This window comes from Erythrolamprus reginae, chromosome 4 (genome assembly GCF_031021105.1).
Source record: "Erythrolamprus reginae isolate rEryReg1 chromosome 4, rEryReg1.hap1, whole genome shotgun sequence".
NCBI lineage: Eukaryota > Metazoa > Chordata > Lepidosauria > Squamata > Dipsadidae > Erythrolamprus > Erythrolamprus reginae.
Genome location: NC_091953.1, coordinates 21,400,923 through 21,424,471, shown reverse-complemented (window position 1 = coordinate 21,424,471; position 23,549 = coordinate 21,400,923). Strand labels below are relative to the sequence as shown.

Genomic DNA, 23,549 nt, shown 5'->3' with positions numbered 1-23,549 from the left:
CTCCCAGGAGGAAACAGGTCCGGAAAAGCCGGGGAGAAGTCTCCGTGGGGCCTCTCTAGGAATCTCCTGGGCGGAAACAGGGCCGGGAATGGCGGGGAGAAGCCTCCGTGGGGCCTCTCTAGGAATCTCCTGGGAGGAAACAGGGCTGGGAAAGGCGGGGAGAAGCTTCCATGGGGTTTCTCTAGGAATCTCCTGGGAGGAAACAGGGCCTCCACCCTCCCTGTGGTTTCCCCAATCGCACACATTATTTGCTTTTACACTGATTCCTATGGGAAAAATTACTTCTCCTTACAAACTTTTCTACTTAAGAACCTGGTCACGGAATGAATTAAGTTCATAAGTAGAGGTACCACTGTACAAAATTATTTCTTCACATGAGGTAAGTTGCTCTATGTAGCTCAATTATAAGCACTTATATGAACAAAATACTTAAATCAATTTTTGTGAACGGAGGTCGCAAAACAGACTTGTTAATGATGGGTGGTTGTTCAACATTTTTAATTAAGATACCTCATTCGGTGACACAATGTGTGTTATTTTCACTGGAAAGTGTTCTCCAAGGTTAGGCAATGATGGAGAAGTATAGGGTGGCAAAAGAGGAGTCTTTAGTTCAGTCTTCAGTAATCCCTAAAATAAGCAAATTATTAGAACACAATTTGCAAAACAAAGCTTGAGAATGCCAAGAAGGGCTTCTGAAGGCACTGGGAACAACCTGTCCTGGAGATTATTGTATACAGCTGCCCTATACACATTCACATATTCATTAATTCATTAATTATTTGATTTGATTTGTATGCCGCCCCTCTCCGGAGACTCGGAGCGGCTAACAGCAACAATAAAACAGTGTACAATAGTAATCTAATACTAAAAACGATTAAAAACCCATTAATATAAAAACCAAACATACATACATACATACATACCATGCATAGAATTGTAAAGGCTTAGGGGGAAAGAGGATCTCAATTTCCCCATGTCTGACGGCAGAGGTGGGTTTTAAGTAGCTTACGAAAGGCAAGGAGGGTGGGGGCAATTCTAATCTCTGGGGGGAGTTGGTTCCAGAGGGCCGGGGCCGCCACAGAGAAGGCTCTTGCTCTGGGTCCCGCCAAGCGACATTGTTTAGTTGACGGGACCCGGAGAAGATCCACTCTGTGGGACCTAACTGGTCGCTGGGATTCGTGCAGCAGAAGGCGGTCCCTGAGATAATCTGGTCCAGTGCCATGAAGGGTAGCAGCAATTTCCTCTGCTGTTTTAAATACTGAGAAATACAGGCTTTGGGAATGTTAATTGGAGGACTATTGCCACTTGAACATATGAACATTCCTGGACCACTATAGAGGAAGTAATCCAAGGCAATTTTCAAGGCAATTCCATTTTACAAAGCACAAACCTATGATCCATCTTGAGCCTGGAAACAAACAGTTATAGATAATGTGATATTGGCTAGGCAGGATAAAAGTAGGAGCTAATACCATTTATTTAAGGTATTAAATATCTCCGGGACCGCCTTCTGCCGCACAAATCCCAGTGACCGATAAGGTCCCACAGAGTTGGCCTTCTCTGGGTTCCGTCAACTAAACAATGCTGTTTGGCGGGACCCAGGGGAAGAGCCTTCTCTGTGGCGGCCCAGATCCTCTGGAACCAGCTCCCCCCATTAGAACTGCCCCCCCTCCTCGCCTTTCGTAAACTCCTTAAAACCCACCTCTGCCGTCAGGCATGGGGGAATTGAAACATCTCCCCCGGGCCTATACAGTTTATGTATGGTATGTTTGTGTGTATGTTTGCTTTAAATAATGGGGTTTTTAGTGTTTCTCTTAAATTATTACTTTATTAGATTTTTTATATATTGTTTATTATTGCTGTGAGCCACCCCGAGTCTACGGAGAGGGACGGCATACAAATCTAATAAAATAAATAAATAAATAAATAAATATTCTGACATTGATTTAGTGTTAAACCTTACCTCATAACTGATTTCACAATTTTCCTCCAAGGTTTCATTACTGCATTCTGCCTTTGAATCCTAGAATATATAAATTCAAATCATAATACAGTATTATTAATTTTGCAGACTCACATTTAGAAAGCTCTTTGATATACACACAAAGCATCAAAAATGTTTTTCAGCTAGAAAATGTAGGACTATCTATACTACAAAATAGCCAGAAACTTTATATACCTTAATATAAAGGTATTTATATACCTTAACATTTGAACAACATCATGAAGATTCTATAAAACTGGAGGCATCAGGTAACAAAAAGAGTAAGATTGTACCATGGCTTTGCCTTATGCCATATGGTTCAAAAAGCTCAAATTTTGAATCTGCTTGGTCACCAGCATGTCTTGCAGTCATAAAATGAAAGGATCAGCTTCAGAAGCTGGAGTGACTTACTGGCCAGGAGTTCAAAAAGTTTAAAGGTGACTTAATTACTGCAGAAAGGATGCATTGAGAAGCAAGCAAGGAACATGAAGTCCTGCCTGTCAATGACTACTTCAGCTTCAACCGCAACAACACAAGAGCACGCAACAAATTCAAACTCAATATTAATCGCTCCAAGCTCGACTGTAAAAAATATGACTTCAGCAACCGAGTTGTCGAAGCGTGGAACTCATTACCTGACTCAGTAGTGTCAACCCCTAACCCCCAACATTTCTCCCTTAGACTCTCCACGATTGACCTCGCCAGGTTCCTAAGAGGTCAGTAAGGGGCGTACATAAGTGCACCAGTGTGCCTTTCGCCCCCTGTCCAATTTGTCTCCTCTTATCCCATATGTCATATATCTTTCCTCCCTTTCATATATCTTCTCCCCTATTTTCATATCTTTTCCTTATATGTAATACTTCATGCCTATTCCCCTCAATATGTTTTGTGTATTGGACAAATAAATAAATAAATAAATACTTTACCACTTTAAAAAGCCTTAGTAAAACCATACATGGAATACTGCTACCTAGTACAAAAAAAGATGTTGAGACTTGTAAAGAATTCATAGAAGACCAACTAAGACAGTCAAAGAGCTGGAAACATACTATGGTATGTTTGTGTGTATGTTTGGTTTTTTATAATAAGGGTTTTTAGTTGTTTTATTAAATTGGATTGTTACATGTTGTTGTTTTTATCATTGTTGTTAGCCGCCCCGAGTCTGCGGAGAGGGGCGGCATACAAATCCAATAAAAATAAATAAATAAATAAATAAAATATATAAAGAATGGCTGCAGGATCTCGGGTGGGCTAGTCCAGGGGTAGGCAAAGTTGGCTCTTCTATGACATGTGGACTTCAACTCCCAGAATTCCTGAGCTAGTATGATTGGGCTAGTCCAGTGTTTCTCAATTATTTTCTGTTACACCCCCCCCCTCTCCAAAAAGAAGGAAACATTTCACGCCTCCACAACTCTCTGCCAGGACTATTGTTTGCAATATTCAGCACGTTTTCACTGAAAAAACCCAAGTGGCTTATCAGTGTGATTGGGGTATAATTTATTTAAGTGACGCCTTAATTTATTTCGCTTCATGCTATCCGTGGCCAACATTTTTAGACACAGTAAACATACTGCTCTTTCCTCATCTCCCACTGTAGTCACAGTGAAGCCAAGCGCTACATACGCTTAATCATATTTCCTCGTCTTAGCTTACGTGAGACTTACATTTGTCTCATTATCTCCGTCTCTCTCCTCCTTTCTTTTCATCCCTGTTAAATCTTTTTCAATGGTGTCTCTCAAGGGTTTGTTATATGCACTTTCATATCTCTGTGCTGTGTGCTATTGTTTGGTGCAAAACAACACCACTCCCTGCGGCAAAAAAGCATGTTTCCCGGGGTCACGCGCCCCCCTGGCATTGCTCCATGCCCCCCCCAAGGGGCCCCGCCCCACTTTTTGAGAAACACTGGGCTATCCTAAGGAAAATAATAATTAGAGGTAACAAGATAGCAGTATTCAAGTATTAGAGGGGCTGCCACAAAGAAGAGGTGGGCAAATTATTCTCCAAAGTACAGTGGTACCTCATCTTACGAAAACCTCTTCTAACGAACTTTTCGAGATACGAACCCGGTGTTTAAGATTTTTTTGCCTCTTCTTCCGAACTATTTTCACCTTACGAACACAAGCCGCCGCTGCTGGGATGTCCCGCCTCCCGACTTCTGTTGCCAGGTTTGTGTGAAAGAAGGAGAACTGGAGTGCTTGCAGAGGTAATGAAAGGGTGTGTTTTGAAGAAAGAAAAGGGAGGAGCGGCTTGGAGAGAGCGAAAGAGTTTGCATTAAGAAAGCAAGGAGAACTGGAGTGCTTGCAAAGGTAATGAAAGGGTGTGTTTTGAAGAAAGAAAAGGGAGGGGCGCCTCCCTTGCCTTTCTTCCTTCCCAATCACCCTTTCCGCTAGCCTTGCTTCTTCCACCCGCCCCCTTTCGCTGCACCTTCCTGCCCTCCGTTCGCTTCCCTTCTAAAGTTTGGGATTTTCCTGAAGGATTTGCACCTTTTACATTGATTCCTATGGGAAACATTGTTTCGTCTTACGAACTTTTCACCTTACGAACCTCGTCCTGGAACCAATTAAGTTCGTAAGGCAAGGTATCACTGTACCAGAGGGCAGGACAAAAAACAATGGCTGGAAACTAATCAAAGAAGCAACCTGGAATTAAGGAAAAAACTTCCTAACAGTGAGGCCAAATTAACCAGTGGAACAACTTGCCTTCAGAAATTGTGGGCACTTCCATCATTGGATGTTTTTACAGTCACTTATCTGAAATGGTATAGGTCAGTGATGACAAACCTTTTTTTACTCAGGTGCCGAAAGTGTGTGTGCATGCGCAAGTGCCCACACCCATAATTCAATGCCTGGGGATGGCAGAAATGGCTTCCTGCCTCCCCTGGAGGCCAGAAACAGCCCATTTCCCAAAATCTGCTGGCTCGGTATACCGATTTTTGCCCTCCCCAGGCTTCAGAGGCAAAAACACCCACCCCCATAGACTCTCCAGAAGCTGAAAATGCCCTCCCAGAGTCTCCAAGCAAGCCAAAAATCAGCTGGCCGGCACACACATGCATATTGGAGCTGAGCTAGGGTAACGTCTTGTGTGCCAGCAGATACGGCTCCATGCCCCACTTGTGGCACCTGTGCTATAGGTTCACCATCACTGGTATGTTTACGTTTATGTTTATTTAGATTTGTATGCCGCCCCTCTCTGCAGACTCGGGGCGGCTCACAACAAAGTGAAAAAAACAGTTTAGGTATAGGTTCTCCTGCCTGAGTAGGGGGCAGACTAGAAGACCTCCAAGTTTCCTTCCAGCTCTATTCTATTCTATTTGTATTCTATCCGTATTCTATTTGTATCATATCCTAACCTATTCTATCCTATCCTACATACAGATTACAAAGTCCAAACCCCAAATTGCATACTAAATAATATAAGCAATCCAAACCTACCAGCAAGGGATAAAATCTGAGAGCACAGCCAAAGAAATGTTCAAATAAGTTAAATAGAAGTCAGCCACAGACTACTGAATTTTAAAAAGAAAAGGGCCATTTACTCTGTAGTAAGACAGAGCTGAAGGCTTCCCAAAGGATTCTAAAGCAAATTTATAGAAAATAAATTAGTCACAGCATAACCAGTTCATTAGGCACAGCGTTTGTGGTTCCAAAGAGAATACTTAGCATTCAAAAATTGTACAAGGGATTAAATTCACATGCTAAGAGGAAATTAATTTTTACAAAACTGCAAAAACAAAATGTTAGTATTCGGTCTACAAGAAGTACACATATCGCAACAAGACAAAAACCAGCTAGAAAATAACAAGTTAGGAAGACTATTTACAGCATTATCACTTTACAGCATTATCAATGTCGTTTGGCGGGGCCCAGGGGAAGAGCATTCTCTGTGGCGGCCCCGGCCCTCAGGAATCAACTCCCCCTGGAGATTAGAACTGCCCCCACCCTCCCTGTCTTTCGTAAACTACTTAAGACTCACTTATACCGCCAGGCATGGTGGAGTTGAGACACCTTTTCCCCAGGCTCTTTTATATTTTGTTTTATGTTTGGTATGAATGTGTTGTTTGTTTTTTTTAAATATGATAGGGTTTTATATGTTTTTTAATATTAGATTTGTTCTACTATAATATTGTTTTTATTATTGTTGTGAGCCGCCCCGAGTCTTCAGAGAGGGGCGGCATACAAATCTAATAAATTATTAAATTATTAAATTATTATTATTATTATTATTATTAAAAAAGAGAGGAATAGCAGTTTATATAAAAAAAGAATTAGAAGCAGAAAAAATATATGCAGATAGGAAAAGAAGAATCTTAGTGTTATTAGTAACAATTTATGATGTCCAAATTGCACTTGTAGTTTTATACGCACCAAGTATAAATCAAAAAAACATTTCCCACAAATTACACCAAAATTAGTAAAGATAGAGATAGAGAGAATATATGCTTAATAGCTGATTTTAATGGTATAATAGATAGTGATATAGATTATAAAAGCTCAAATAAAAATTGATATTTAAAAAAAAGTACAAGGGAACCAATGTCTGGCCCTGAACAGATGATCTATATTTACCCCAGAAACAATAGTTATACGGCTTACTAAAGTTGTATTTTTTACAGTCAAGTTTGGAGCGGTTAATATTAACTTTGAATCTGTTGTGTGCTCTTGTGTTGTTGTTGTTGAAGCTGAAGTAGTCGTTGACAGGCAGGACGTTGCAGCATATGATCTTGTGGGCAATACTTAGATCATGTTCAAATTAAACAGTTACTGATTGCAAAGAGGGGGAAAAAAACATACCCATGTTGGTTCAGAATCACCATCGTCTTCAGTAATACAATGTTTATGGAATGCCATAAAATAAGATAGCGACATCCCGGAAAACCAGAGTTTGACAGACACTTTTCCCCAAGGGGGATTTGATTGCTCCTGTTGAAAGATTAAAAAACTCATTACTACCAGCTCTAAAAACAGGCATGTGTTTACAGCTGAAAGCCTGTTGTAAATTTGATATACTTGCTATAATGCTCACATATGACAACTGTTCTGGTACAAGCTCAACTTTTCCCAGTCAGATAACTCAGCACAATGAAATATCACAGATCATTTTATTACAGGAATTCTCACAATAACTCACAGTTATGATGCGATTCTTCTGCAGTATAATCTTTCCCATTGTGCAGGTAAAAAGAGGTTGAATTGACCCAGGCTCTAGGTGGAGCATCTACATGTTGGCTGGCTTATTGAAAGAGTGAAGACAAAAACCCTCTGGAATGTTCTCTCCAATTACCACTCGGAGTCAGAGCCAATAAGAATACACAAATGTGGTCACATGTAGAACTACATTACCCAGAGCGCAATTTCACTACATTTCCGCTAATGCAATATCTTAAAGAGACATGCCTAAATACAGTCCAACTATCTCTGTCTCTGGGGACAGCACAACAACCCTAAAAGAAATTATTTTTTGTTGAAGAAGCACACTCCGTATTTACATCTGCAGAGCAAAACAGGCCCTTGGCAGTCTGGTTTTAGGTCAGGATGCATCCCAAAAATTGCCATCGGTTGCATTTGTAGATAACCTCTATAGACACAACCATGCTGGACATCTTTAAGTCGCTGAGAGGTTTTCAATATTCCCACCCACAGAATCAGAGTGAAGAGTAATGTTCTTAAATTCCATCGGTGTTGTTGAAGGAGAAGAGAACGACACCTCTACTTTGTAGATTGCCTCAGGACTCTTTCCAATGGTTGCCATTTATAAGGCCCTGTGTGGTTCTGTACTATGTCATATGGAACTCATGAAGAAAAAAGAATGGGAAGCTACATTACTTTTTTCTTCTGACTCAAGTGAATGTATTTGTCCCTCCAATCCAATTAAAAAAGGTCAACTCCCTCCTGGTCTTGTCTATGTGAAAATGCCATCGTATGATCCCTTGGAAGCAGGAATTTTGGACTAATAATAATAATAATAATAATAATAATAATAATAATAATAATAATAATATCTTGGATTTGTATGCCGCCCCTCTCCGTAGACTCGGGGCGGCTAACAACAATGATAAAACAACACGAACAATCCAATAATAAAGAACAACTAAAAACCCTTATTATAAAACCAAACATACACACAAACATACCATACATAACTTGTAATGGCCTAGGGGGAAGGAATATCTCAACTCCCCCATGCCTGGCGGTATAAGTGAGTCTTGAGTAGTTTACGAAAGACGGGAGGGTGGGGGCAATTCTAATCTCCGGGGGGAGTTGGTTCCAGAGGGCCGGGGCCGCCACAGAGAACGCTCTTCCCCTGGGGCCCGCCAAACGACATTGTTTAGTCGACAGGACCCAGAGAAGGCCAACTCTGTGGGACCTTATCGGTCGCTGGGATTTGTGCGGTAGCAGGCGGTTCCAGAGGTAATCTTGTCCAATGCCATGTATTAATACTTTCCATACTTTGGCTCCCTATGACGAATAGGATCAGGTCCATGGTGGCCATGAACTCCAGAACTATTACTGCCAATCTGTCACAGAATTAAGCATAGGGAGGCTCATACACAATCAGGAAACCCATCTGATTCTTAAGGTCCAGCTTCACAGAATCTCATGTTGTCAGTGATGGCGAACCTTTCTGTTCTTGCGTGCCAAAAAACGGGAGCGTGTGTATGCTAGCCAGGCACAAAACCATTCCACATATGCCACCCTGCGCATGTGTGCATCCCCACTCATGCGCCCCTGAAGAACAACCCAACGGACAAACCAGAAGTTTAGAAAAATGGACTTCCAGTTTGCCTGTTGGACCATTTTTCAAGCCCAGGGAGGGCAAAAACGGCCTTCCGAAAGGCCAAAACCAGTGCTCTCAGATATGGTTCCACGTGCCACAGGTTTGCTATCCCGGTCATATGTGTTTATTTGTAGAGCAGCACAGCTGGTAGTCAGCAATGGCTACACAAGCCACCCAGTCTTTTGGCTGGTATCATATCTGGTATCATAGCTGAAACCCAGGTAGCCTATTTTTGAAAGGGGAATCTCATCTTCCTCACTCAATAGGATTTCAATAAGGCATTGCAGATTATTCATATAAACATAGAAGTCTGACGGCAGAAAAAGACCTCATGTTCCATCTAGTCTGCCCTTATACTATTTTCTGTATTTTATCTTAGGATAGATCTATGTTTATCCCAGGCATGTTTAAATTCAGTTACTGTGGATTTATCTACCATGACTGCTGGAAGTTTGTTCCAAGGATCTACTACTCTTTCAGTAAAATAATATTTTCTCATGTTGCTTTTGATCTTTCCCCAAACTAACTTCATATTGTGTCCCCTTGTTCTTGTGTTCACTTTCCTATTAAAAACACTTCCCTCCTGGACCTTATTTAACCCTTTAACATATTTAAATGTTTCGATCATGTCCCCCCTTTTCCTTCTGTCCTCCAGACTATACAGATTGAGTTCATTAAGTCTTTCCTGATACGTTTTATGCTTAAGACCTTCCACCATTCTTGTAGCCCGTCTTTGGACCTTATTAATCATTTTAGATCATGGATATGTAGGCCGTATTACAGACCTTATTTGATAGGTGTGTGGGTTTTTTGTGAATTTTCTTTCCATACAATACTGGGATTCTACTTATTTTATTTTATTGGTTAAATTTATTTCTTTTTGATTAAGGGGATTGTTTTTGTTTTTACTTTTAGCTCCCCCTCAAGCCTTTGGTAAGGGGGGGGGGGAATCTAATTGAAATTTGAATTATTTGCAAATTCAAATACGATTGAAACTGTCTGCTTTGGTTCTGCAACCCAACAAGACAGACACAGACTTCAGAGGATAATTTGGACTGCAGAAAAAACCATTACTACCAACCTGCCCTCCATTTTGGAATTGTATACTGCACGAATCAAAAAGAGAGCAGTGAAAATATTTACCTCACATCCTGGACATAAATTGTTTCAACTTCTACCTCAAAATGACAACAAAAGTACAACTGGACACAAGAATAGTTTTCCCCCCGAATGCCATCACTCTGTTAAGCAAATTGATTATCTCAACAGCCTCAAACTATTCACTAAATCTGGATTATTATTACTATTAATCTTATCATCATTCCTATCAGCCATCTTCTCCCGTAACATGACTGCATGATTGTAACTTTGTTGTTTGCATCCTTATGGTTTATATGGATTGTACCCTTTGACAATCATTAAGTGTGGTACCTTAAGGTTCTGACAAATGTATAGAAACATAGAAACATAGAAGACTGACGGCAGAAAAAGACCTCATGGTCCATCTAGTCTGCCCTTGTGTTATTTCCTGTATTTTATTTTAGGATGGATATATGTTTATCCCAGGCATATTTAAATTCAGTTACTGTGGATTTATCAACCATGTCTGCTGGGTGTTTGTTCCAGGCATTTACTACTCTTTCAGTAAAAATATTTTCTCATGTTGCTTTTGATCTTTCCTCCAATTAACTTCAGATTGTGTCCCCTTGTTCTTGTGTTCACTTTCCTATTAAAAACACTTCCCTCCTGGACCTTATTTAACCCTTTAACATATTTAAATGTTTCGATCATGTCCCGCTTTTTCCTTCTGTCCTCCAGACTATACAGATTGAGTTCATTAAGTCTTTCCTGATACGTTTTATGCTTAAGACCTTCCACCATTCTTGTAGCCCGTCTTTGGACCCGTTCAATTTTGTCAATATATTTTTGTATATTTGATATATTTTGTATATTTTCCTTTATTTACACTGAGAGCATATAAACCAAAGACAAATTCACACTTGGCCAATAAAGAATTCTAATCTAATCTAATCTAATCTAATCTATACTGCTCAAAAAAATAAAGGGAACACTCAAATAACACATCCTAGATCTGAATGAATGAAATATTCTCACTGAATATTTCATTTGCACAACTATTCCATTTCCACAACAGCATGTGAAATTGATTGTCAATCAGTGTTGCTCCCTAAGTGGACAGTTTGATTTCACAGAAGTTTGATTTACTTGGAACTATATTCTGTTCTTTAAGTGTTCTTTATTTTTTTGAACAGGGTATAAAAGATACAGTATTTAGACATACCATTATGCGTATTTTAACAAATCTTTTTGTAAGTAGTTCTTTAAGCAATTCAACTGCATCACGCTGCCAATTGTTGCCAACCTAAGAGATCATGAAGAAAAATACATCAATCGATTGTCAACTACGAAAAACCATTGATCCAAAACTTCCATTCACAAGATTAACTAATCTGGAGAAAGAATTGTCATGAAGCAGAAAATTACCAAGTTCCAGTTCACCCAAAAGCAGAGGGTAAGCACAACTGTATTTTTTTCATTACATACCAAGATGTTTCAGCCCAAAGATCAGCTATGTTCATGTGAACGTTATGAGCTACTGTGTTGGCTAAAATGGTCTCATGGAATATTTGTAATTCCAACTGTTTCTTAAGGAAAGAAAGGCTTAATGGAAGCCTTATGTATCATTCAGAATTAACATCTGGTATATTCTTTAAGGCTTGAAAATGGCAATTAAAGAGTTACTGTTATTCTGGAGCTATAATGTCTCAAAAAGGCAAAGAAAGTGGTACCTCTACCTAAAAACGCCTCTACTTAAGAGATAAGAATGGGATGCTCAAGATTTTTTTGCCTCTTAAGAACCATTTTCTACTTTAGAACCCGAGCCCGGAAAAATTTCCCAGTAAATTTGATAGTGGCACGAAGTTCCTGCCATTTCCCCTTTAATCCTGGCCATCTCGGGCTTTTTTGGGCTGCCAAAGGAGACCTTTGGTGGAGTTTAAGGAGGCTTTGGCAGTCCAGAGTGAAAGAAGCATTTTCCTTTCTCTGGGCGCTTGGAGAGCACTTCGCTGGGGTGACTCCCTTGCGCTGCTTCCCAACACCCAGCGCGAGGTTGCCTCCCGGAGTGTCTGGGTGCGTGTGAGCAAGAAGAGAGGGGAACCCTTCAGCATGGGAAGGAAGAGGAAGCAGATAGCAACAGCCGTAGCAGCCTTTCGGTCAAAGGAGTGGGAGGTCCCACGCTCTCGCCTGCCTGGGTTTCTCTCTGACGCAGTGCATGTGAGACAGCCTCGCGCTGGGCATATGGGAGGCGCATGGTCCTCCTCACCGCTTCAGAGTTCCTCTTTTTTTTTAAAGCCTTAAAGTTTTGGATTTTTAAAATTCACCTCACCTCACCTTCTTCCTTTGGCAGCGACTATCCTCCTCCTTCTCTTCTTCCTCTTCCTCCCACCCAAATTCCAAACTTTTATTTCTTTCCTAATGGGTTTGCACGCATTATTTGTTTTTACATTGATTCCTATGGGAATAATTGCTGCTACTTACAGACTTTTCTACTTAAGAACCTGGTCATGCAACAAATTAAGTTCTTAAGTAGAGGTACCACTGTACTGGAAAACAATCTTGGGAGCCAGTTGGAATTTCAAAGCACTGTCTTAGATGCTATCACAAATTAGCTCCTATAGGATACAACTATTTACATTTCATAAAAAAGGAAAACTTTTGGGATTATATAGCAATAACTTACCAAGCATCTGAGAAAGAGGAAGGAGTTGAACCTAACTCTCTAAATACAAACTTTTGATTTTTTTTCTTCAGTAACACCTCTTATTTAACGCTGTTATTTTTCATTCCACATTTTCAGTATTTCACTTGTTCTTTAGCACAATCATAACTCATCCAAGAGCCAACACATCCACATTTTCTCCTTGTTTATCCTGTTATCTCTACTTGAGCCTTAATCTCCATGCTGCTTCTCCCAGATCAAAACCCATTTTTCTCTACTGAATTCTTGGTTCCTGTTTTCTACTTTCAAACAAATAAGCCCACGTCTATCTTTTCCTTACACACCCTTTCCTTATTTTTGTGTTCTGTATGTTGTAGGAACTGCTATACACAAAGCCTTTCAGCACATTTCACTTTTCTTTCATTGAAAAGTATCTGGTTCCATCCAGGACATTCGGGCAAATCAAGCTCGAGGAGGTAAGACTGGACTTTACAATCTTACTAAAATGTTCTGGTCATTTAACAGAATTTAAATAACCCGGAGAATATTAAAACACTTAATACAGAGGGAAATATGTACAAGTGTGCTGCTTTCACTCTGTGTAGATGACATCTTAGAAGATTTAATTAAGTTTGCTTTACTAGATGAGATAAGCAACAAGATCTCCATATGAAGCAGGTAGGTGATTTGTGCTGGAACTAGAATATTCTGCTTGCCCTAGACATAAGCTTGGGCCCAAGGACATGGTGTCAAACTTTTAAGGGACACATAAGGGTTGTGTTTGACCTCGGAAAAGCTGGGGTGAGCATGACTATTTATTTTTTAATTTATTATTTATTTATTTATTCGATTTTTATGCCGCCCCTCTCCTTAGACTCAGGGCGGCTTACAACATGTTAGCAATAGCACTTTTTAACAGAACCAGCATCTTGCCCCCACAATCCGGGTCCTCATTTTACCCACCTCGGAAGGATGGAAGGCTGAGTCAACCTTGAGCCGGTGATGAGATTTGAACCGCTGACCTTCAGATCTGTAGTCAGCTTCAGTGGCCTGCAGTACAGCACTCTACCTGCTGCGCCACCCCGGCTCAACTAGCTTGACATCACTCATCGGGGGTGTCTATGGTGACCTGAGTGCTCTGGCAAACAGGTTCCCTATCTTCATTTTTGGCTGTGACAGCCTCCTACAACCCTATGCAATTGAAAACAGAACTTGGGGGGGGGGGCATGCTGGCAGAGGCACTGTGGCCCAGTCCTTTGCTGTTTCCAGGGCGCCTTCACGGGCCAGATCTAAGCAACCTGCAGGGAGGATTCAGCCCACGGACCTTGATAGGTCCATGGGATAAGTCAGTAAGTGTTGTATTGCCTCTTTACAAATCGATGGTGAGACCACACTTGGAGTACTGTGTACAGTTCTGGTCACCGCACCTCAAGAAGGATATAATGGAACCGGAAAAGGTGCAAAAAGGGGCAACAAGTATGATCAAGGAAATGGAGCACTTCCCTTATGAAACCAGGTTGCAAGGCCTTGGTTTCTTCAGCCTTGAAAGATGGTGTTTAAGAGGTGACTTGATTGAAGTGTATAAAATCATGCATGGGATAGAAAAGATGGATAGAGAAAAATTATTTTCTCTATCATACAATACTAGGTCGAGGGAGCACTCCCTAAAGCTCATAGGTAAGAAAGTGAGGACAAATAAAGGGAAATATTTCTTCACCCAGAGGGTCATTGGTTTATGGAATTCACTTCCAGAAGAGGTCGTGACAGCTGTCAGCCTTGATAGCTTCAAGGCAGTATTAGACAGATTCATGGATGCCAAGTGTATCGGTGGTTATTGAAAGGGATGTCCATGTGCCGCCTCTATGTTGGTTGAGGCAGGCAAGTTTCCCTTGAGTACCATTAGTTGGGGGTCAAGGGAAAGGGAGGGTTTTGCCTTCTCTTTCTGCTCAAAATCCCCATTTACAATTGGTGGGCCACTGTGTGACACAGAATGCTGGACTCGATGGGCTTTGGCCTGATTCAGCATGGCTCTTCTTATGTTCTTATGAGTTTGACAACCCTGAGTTATCAATAGCAATCAATAACAATAACACTTATATACCACTTCATAGTGTTTTACATCATTCTCTAGGCAGTTTATAATGTCAGCATATTGCCCACAACAATCTGGGTCCTCATTTTACTGAACCCTAAAGGATGAAAGGCCGAGTCAGCCTTGAGCCATATCAGGGGATAAAACTCCTGGCTGTGAGCAGAGTTTAACCTGCAATACAGTAGTACTTCTAGATACGAGCTGCTCCACATGCAAGTATTTCAAGTTACGAGCCGCGACGCGAGCAAAATTTCTGTTCAACACCCGAGCTCAAATTTGGGATTCGAGCCGAGCTGCCACTAGGTGGCGCAAGAATCTCCTTGCTTCCGGTTATCTGGGCACGAAAAACAAAGTCTAAAGGCATTCGTTCGAGATGCGAATTGATCGACTTACGAGCTTGGGTCTGGAACAAATTAAACTCGTATGTCGAGGTACCACTGTACTGCATTCTGACACCACCAGTTCATTAACATTGAACACTTCCATCTAATATACAGCTTATATGCATTTAAAGCCTAGCACCTTTCTAGTAGCCTACTTCTATGAAAAGTGAGCCTCAGAAAATCATAGAATTCCCCAAACATTTTATCATTACAGTGTGGAATATGTATCTAACACTTCTCTAAATGTGGAAAGGGGAAAAAATAAATATATTCCCAATTCTGATGATGATAGGCATGAAGTACAATACTGATACAATTACACTGCATCATGCAAGTAAATTATTTGTACATTTTCGTACATTGTCTTGTAGAAACACATTATGTTCAAATCATAAAATTTAACTCACTGGTATGGTTTTATACAGATGACATGGTATACAAAATGGAGGTATATCAAAATACAACATAGTGGGGTACAGATGGCATGGAGGAATTTTCTCAGTATATCCGTAGTCCACATAATGTACCTACGAAAAGAAACAATACACAATAACATCAGTACTTCACTCCTCCACTCGAAACAGAATACCCTATGAGACTAGACTTTAGCTTGGTCCAGCTCCTGCCCCAAGGAATGTGGAGGTGGATGTGGGGGCAACATCCACATGCCACAGGCCTGTTTTGCTCCCAATAGAATCACCCGACGAAGTCTCCTCTGACCAAGGGAGCGTGAGTGACAGGGAAGAGGGGAGTTTGGCAAACAGCCCAGGAGATCAATCTTCCTTATCATCCCTGGATTCTGAACAAGAACTTATGACAGATCCACGCATGTGGAGAGTGATGCATAGAAGAGAACAACTGAAGGATTATTACAGGAGATAAGTGAGTCCACCTGTGGTTGGGTGGGGCGGCTGTAATTAATGCTACAGATAAAAAGAGCAGCGTGCTGATTTAGCCTTGTGGAAGTTTATGTGATTCATAGTTTCGTCAAGGTCGTGGTTTTGCTGTTTCCCTGTTCAAGATTGTATGTGGACTTTCTGGATTTTGGAATTTGGACTCAATTTCCCAGTTACTGGGTGAGAAATTGGATTGCATTTAACCTGTGCCTTGTGTGTACCAGAAAATCCCTTTGACATTTAAAAAGGGAGTTTTTTCTGTTTTTCTGTTGTTAAAAACTTTTGGTTTTCCTTCTATCGTGTGGTGTGTGTCTTTCTGGACTAATTACCCTGTAATTACGGGCGGTTGGGACACGCCGGCAGAACCGAACTGCTGGAAGGACTATGTTGTAAAGAGGAGATAGATGCTGTGATGCAAGAAGCGAAAAATCTTCAAGGAAAAACAAAAGAAGTCCAGTTGCGTTTTGAAAAAACACCTATGAAGCCACTATGACCTGGACTGACTGAGAATCTTCATAGACAACACTGCCTTCATTTTAACAAAAAGAAAATAAAACCCCCCCAGCAATGGTGAAAATCAGAATGTTCTTAGAAACTTTAATCTTACCTTTACAATGCCGGCGCAAACCTCTTTAATTTCACCTCGGTACCACAGTGTATCTGCTGCTCTTACAACACAACTTTCCCCACTTTTCCAGTTATAGGATTTCAGAAGGCCTAAACCTTTGACGTTATCTTGTATGTTACACATTAACTCTTTTAACTTTTGCTCTAGGAAAAATCCAAGCAAATGGTGTTAAGGTCATTATGTCTCTTAACAATTTAATTTTTTTTGTTAAAATAATGCAGTATACAATGCTTGAAATGTGAACATGAGGTAATATTTTATCTTGCTTGGTGGATATGTATAAAAAGCTTTTAAAAACGGTTACAAATACTTACATTAATTCTGAAAATTGTAAAGGTTAAAATACAATTGAAATAAAAGTTTTTCCTTTAGGGATGAATGGATAAGTAGCTAGAAAAATGTCATGGTACTGTTTTTAAATATCGCAATAATAGTGAGGTTATTATATGTTCAAAAATGGATAATTATGATAATACCCATAATGGAAGAATGGTTGGTAAAGATGGTGGAACTTTCAGAGTTGGCTGAATTAACTTCTTTTTTTTAGAAGAAAAAACTTCAGATCGTGCAGAATGCAGCTGTGAGAGCAATCATGGGCTTTCCCAGATATGCCCATGTCACACCAACACTCCGCAGTCTGCATTGGTTGCCGATCAGTTTCTGGTCACAATTCAAAGTGTTGGTTATGACCTATAAAGCCCTTCATGGAATCAGACCAAAATATCTCCGGGACCGCCTTCTGCCGCACGAATCCCAGCGACCGATTAGGTCCCACAGTGTTGGCCTTCTCTGGGTCCCATCGATGAAGCAATGTCATCTGGCGGGGCCCAGGGGAAGAGCCTTCTCTGTGGCGGCCCCGGCCCTCTGGAACCAACTCCCTCCGGAGATCAGAACTGCTCCCACCCTCCTTGCCTTTCGCAAACTCCTAAAAACCCATATCTGCCATCAGGCATGGGGAAATTGATTCCCCTGGGCCATTTCATTTTATCGTTTATTTGGGATGCATGACTGTCTTTATAAAAAGGGTTTTAAACTGTCCTTTTTTAACCATTAGATTTGTACTATGTATTGTTGTTGTAAGCCGCTCCAAGTCTCCGGAGAGGGGCGGCATACAAATCTAATTAATAATAATAATAATAATAATCTTATTTATGGCTGAGTAGAAACACATTATAGACTTTTGTAAAATGGAAAAAATGCATTCCGTTTCTTCTTTCCTTCTGCACTTTTATCTTCTTTATTTTATTTTATTTATATATTTAATCAAATTTATGGGCCACCCTTCTCCAATGGACTTCTCCAGTGGATTTTTTCTTTTCTGTTTTTTAAAATAATTTGTGTTAATTTTTATGTCCATTGTAAAACTTTAATAAAAAGTATTAAAGAAAGAGAGACAATGCAATACAAAGGGAAAAATATAAATGGATACAACCCACCCACTCCACTATGAATAAAAAGCATTGTGGAAAAACTTTCTAGTAATACATAGATCTCTTCCCTTCCCTTCATGTCCTCAACTAGCTGCAATTTAAATATTTCTACTTTAAACTGATCGTTAAGGAATTGATAGCTTTTTTCCCAAAGTTTTCATCTGTTATTTCTAATTTTTCCCCAGAAACGATATTCCAACTGTTTCAATTTGCCTTGCTGTCTCGTATAAAAGGGCGCCACTCCTGCTTCAGTTTTGCTCAACTCCTATTATGGATATACAGTACAGGTATATCATCCATTTTGACACTGTTGTATATTCTCCAATTGTGGTCTTCCAGGCTGATCATCGTTGGCAATGTTCCTTTTCTCCAATATTTTTAACAATTATACACACACACAAAATATTTTTCGCAGTATAAGACGCACTGGAGCATAAGATGCACCTTAGTTTGGGAGAGGAAACTCCTAGTTTATTTCTGCCTACCAGGTATTTATCTGGCTAGTCCCTAGCCTGGTCAGACCAAGGCCTTTTTAGATTGTAGTGGTTGTTTCCTTCCTTTTTTCTTGTCCAGTTTTGTCATCTTTATTCTTGTTTATTAAAAACAAGGAAGTAAACATCTGGAGTTATTGGGAATTGGGCAGTATGTAAATTTAATATATTTATACCTGGTTGACAGTCAGCAAGTTATTTAAATTGTGTTTGATATTTTTAACCACTTATTGAGTTTTTCCCAAAGATCTGGCTTAGGCAGAAGATGCTGCTAGAAATTTTGGTGTAGGATGTAAGCTGTTCCAAATAGACATGCCTTTTGCAACGGACTAAAGATGATTTTATCATTGCTGATGGTGTTCAAAGGGAATTCCAAATGTTTTAGGATTGCACTCAAGATGGTTATTATTATTAGTTATTATATTTACCGTATATACTCGAGTATAAGCCGAGTTTTTTAGCCCCAAAAATGGGCTGAAAAACACAGCCTCGGCTTATACTCGGGTCATTGACAAAGTCACCACACGAGGGCGCCATTGCTTCAGCCAGAGCGAGGAGGCACCAGCTTTTGTCCCCTCTGGCACGCCGTAGTTCCTCTTCCTAGCTCAAGCAAAGAAGGCAGCCATTTGCAATGGTGAGTCGGATTAAAAAGGCCCCCTGCTGTCAGATTCTCCTCCCCCTCCTTTGAAAGGATTTAAACTGTTTAAAAAATGGTATTTTGTGGTAGTTGCTGTCCTTGCTTGGATAGGATCTAATAATGTGCTATGAGGCAGAGCTAGACAGGAATTCTTTTTCTATCTGTCTATCTTTCTATCTATCTATTTTTCTATCTATCTATTTTTCTATCTATCTATCTATCTATCTGTATCTATTTCTTTCTATCTATCTATCTATCTATCTATCTATCTATCTATTTTTCTATCTGTCTGTCTATCTTTATATCTATCTGTCTATCTATCTATCTATCTATCTATCTATCTATCTATCTATCTATCTATCTATCATCTATCTATCTATCATCTATCTATCTATCTGTATCTATTTCTATCTATCTATTTTTCTATCTAACTATTTTTCTTTCTATCTATCTATCTATCTATCTATCTGTATCTATTTCTATCTATCTATCTATCTATCTATCTATCTATTTTTCTATCTGTCTGTCTATCTTTCTATCTATATCTATCTATCTATCTATTTTTCTATCTGTCTGTCTGTCTATCTATCTTTCTATCTATATCTATCTATCTATCTATCTATCTCTATCTATCTATCTATCTATCTATTTTTCTGTCTGTCTGTCTATCTATCTTTCTATCTATATCTATCTATCTATCTATCTATCTATTTCTATCTATCTATCTATCTATTTTTCTGTCTGTCTGTCTGTCTGTCTGTCTATCTTTCTATCTATATCTATCTATCTATCTATCTATCTATCTATCTATCTATCTATCTATCTATCTATCTATCTATTTGGTTTTCTATGCTGATAACCTCACAGCAGCTAATGCTGAAGCTCTTCTTTGGATACACTTATTTGTTTGTTTGTTTGTTTGTTTGTTTATTTATTTAATTGGATTTGTATGCAATCCCTCTCCAAGGACTCAGGGTGGCTCACAGCATATATAAAAACAGAACAATAATGTAAATCCAATTAATGATGAGAAGGAATCCAGTTTTGAAGGATTTTAACTCTTAGGTTTTAGCTTTGTTCCTGATCGAGCTACTTTTTTTACTTTTTAATTTATTGTTAATATTGTTAATTTGTTTACCCTCTTTTAAATTTACAGAGCTAGTTTACTGGTTTTCTTTAAAATAAATATTCTAAAACATGTCTCAATTAATGTAATTTTATTGTTTTCCATTTTTATAAGTTACCAGTAGCCACTGCATTTTCTAACCTCGGCTTATACTCGGGTCAATACGTTTTCCCAGTTTTTGTGGCAAAAATTGGTGCCTCGGCTTATACTCGGGTCGGCTTATACTCGAGTATATACGGTATATTAAATTAAATATATTATATTTTTAATTATTTTAAAAGAATTATTAATCATATATATATATATAATCTACATCTCCCACTATATAGAACTTTATGAAATACCAGTGAATTCAGGTTGCATTGAATTCAATTAAAACTTGATTAGTATACAGGAAACATGAATATATAGTATATATTCTATATTCAAATAAATGAAACAATAGAGCCTATATATGTATGCATATCATTCCTTCTCACAATTAGGGTTAGGTCCCACAGAGTTGGTCTCCTCCGGGTCCCGTCAACTAAACAAAGTCGTTTGGCGGGACCCAGGGGAAGAGTCTTCTCTGTGGCGGCTCCGACCCTCTGGAATCAGCTCCCTCCAGAGATTAGAACTGCCCCCACCCTCCTTGCCTTTCGTAAACTCCTTAAAACCCACCTCTGACGTCAAGCGTGGGGGAACTGAAACATCTACCCCTGTCTATGTAGTTTTTTGTGTATGATATGACTGTATGTATGTTTTTATATATTGGGGTTTCTTGTTTTTTAGACCTTTTAAATGTATTATTGTTATTTTAGATTCTAACTATTAGATTTGTCATTATATATTGTTTTTATCATTGCTGTAAGCCGCCCCAAGTCTACGGAGAGGGGCGGCATACAAATCTAATAAATAATAATAAATAATAATAAATAATAATAATGCATATCATTCCTTCTCACAATAGTCTATGAAGTCAGTCACTTATATTCTTTACACATTTGGTATGAGAATCTCTCCAATTTTTTAAAAATACAGCTATCTATTAATTGAATGATTGATGACGTTACTGTAATTCAGTGTTTTTCAAATAGTGGGACGCTCCCCTCCCCCGAGGGGCACGGAGCAATGCCAGGGGGTGGTGCGTGACCCCAGGGAATGTGCTTTTTTTTTTTGTCGCAGGGAGGAGGGGCTTTTTGCACCGAACAATAACACACAGCACAGAGTAAGAGATATGAAGTGCATATAACAAATCCTTAAGAGACACTATAGAAAAATATTTAACAGGGATGAAAAGAAAGGAGCAGAGAGACGGAGATAATTAGACAAACGTAAGTCTCCCAAAAGCTAAGATGAGGAAATATAACGAAGCCTATGTCGCACTTGGCTTCACTGTGACGACAGTGGAAGACGAGGAAAGATCAGTATGTTTACTGTGTCTAAAAATGTTGGCACTGGACAGCATGAAGCCAAATGAATTAAAGCGTCACTTAAACGCATTACAGTGATCCCTCGATTATCGCGAGGGTTCCGTTCCAAGACCCCTCGCGATAATCGATTTTTCGCGATGTAGGGTTGCGGAAGTAAAAACATCATCTGCGCATGCGCGCCCTTTTTTTTCCATGGCCGCGCATGCGCAGATGGTGGAGTTTGTGTGGGCGGCGGGGAAGACCCAGGGAAGGTTCCTTCGGCCGCCCAGCAGCTGATCTGCTCGGCAGAGCAGCAGCAGCGAGCAGACGAAGATCGGGGTTTCCCCGCCGCCCACGCAAAGGGGAAACCCCGATTCGGCTCCTCGCTGCTGCCGCGCTGCCGAGCAGATCAGCTGCTGGGCGGCCGAAGGAACCTTCCCTGGGTCTTCCTCGCTGATGCCCCCGCTCGCCCGCCCGCCAGAAAGAGGGGGAGAGATAGAGAAAGAGAGAGAAGGAAAGAAAGAGATGAGAGAGGGAGGAAGAGAGTGTGAGAGAGGAAGAAGCAAGATAGAGAAAGAGAGAGAGAAAGAAAGATGAGAAAGGAAGGAAGAGAGTGACGTCATCGGGTGGGAAAAATTGCGATATAGCGTTTCGCGAAGAACGAGATCGCGAAAATCGAGGGATCACTGTATACCCCGATCATGCTGATAAACCACTTGAGTTTTTTTCAGCTGAATATTGCAAACAATAGTCCTGGCGGAGAGTTGGGGGGGAGGGGAGGCACAAAATGTTTACTTTTTCCTAGGGTGGGGTGTAACAGAAAATAATTGAGAAACATTGCCATAATTCAAAGCTCGTACTCCAATTACAGTGTGTGAGTTTGGCCTAGTGCAGGGGTAGGCAAAGTTGGCCCTTTTATTATATGTGGACTTCAACTCCCAGAATTCCTAAGCTAGCATGATTGGCTCAGGAATTATGGGAGTTGAAGTCCACAAGTCATAGGAGAGCCAACTTTGCCTACCCCTGGCCTAGTGGTTAAACTGCTAGATTAGAAACTGGAAATCCATAAACTGTAATCCTGCCTTTGGCACAGAAGCAGGTTGGGTGTCTTTGGGCTAGTCACTATCATCATCACCATCACCATCATCATCATCACCACCACCACCACCACCACCACCACCACCACCACCACCACCACCTTCTTCTTCTTATTATTATTATTATATGATGATAATGATAACAATAATTATAATAATGATGATTATGATGATTATCATCATTATCATCATTATTATAATAATTATTATTATCATTATCTGTAAAATTTATTATTTTTTACAAATAAATTAGGGCAATGAGCATATCTAACACACCTTCCTCCTATTTGCCCCACAACAACTCTCAGCTGGGCTGAGAGAAAGTCACTAACCCCAAAACACCCAACTGGCTTTTATGGCTAAGAATTATTATAGATAAGAATTGCATTTCGGTCACATTGTAACACTATTTATAAAATTATAAAATATAAAATAACAAAAAATATAAAATAAATATAATAATAAAACAATAAACTCTTATACTGCTACTATGCTAGTTCAATGATCCTCAAATATTTAGGGCACAGCTCATGGATTTCCAGTTTCTAATCTAGCAGTTTAACCACTAGGCCAGGGGTAGGCAAAGTTGGCTCTCCTATGACTTGTGGACTTCAGCTCCCAGAATTCCTGAGCCAATCATGCTAGCTTAGGAATTCTGGGAGTTGAAGTCCACATGTCATAGAAGAGCCAACTTTGCCTACCCCTGCACTAGGCCAAACTCACACACTGTAATTGGAGTAGGAGCTTTGAATTACGGCCTTGTTTCTCAATTATTTTCTGTTACACCCCACCCTAGGAAGAAGTAAACATTTCGTGCCCCCCCCCCAACTCTCCGCCAGGACTATCTACACCTACATAATAATATCAGGGTGGCTCACAAC

The 23,549-nt window shown here is 39.9% G+C and overlaps 1 protein-coding gene across 3 annotated transcripts in view; it reads right to left on the bottom strand.

Moving 5' to 3' along the window:
• The window catches only part of RNF17 (ring finger protein 17), a 91,514-nt gene that overhangs the window by 9,266 nt on the left and 58,699 nt on the right, over nucleotides 1-23,549 (bottom strand). For all 3 annotated transcript variants that reach the window (XM_070749759.1, XM_070749760.1, XM_070749761.1), the window contains exons 25-30: nucleotides 16,476-16,639; nucleotides 15,380-15,499; nucleotides 11,061-11,141; nucleotides 6,775-6,903; nucleotides 1,964-2,023; nucleotides 511-627 (exon numbers count right to left, since the gene is read on the bottom strand). In XM_070749759.1, coding sequence (XP_070605860.1) covers nucleotides 511-627; nucleotides 1,964-2,023; nucleotides 6,775-6,903; nucleotides 11,061-11,141; nucleotides 15,380-15,499; nucleotides 16,476-16,639 — 671 coding nt within the window. The remainder of the gene's footprint in view (nucleotides 1-510; nucleotides 628-1,963; nucleotides 2,024-6,774; nucleotides 6,904-11,060; nucleotides 11,142-15,379; nucleotides 15,500-16,475; nucleotides 16,640-23,549) is intronic.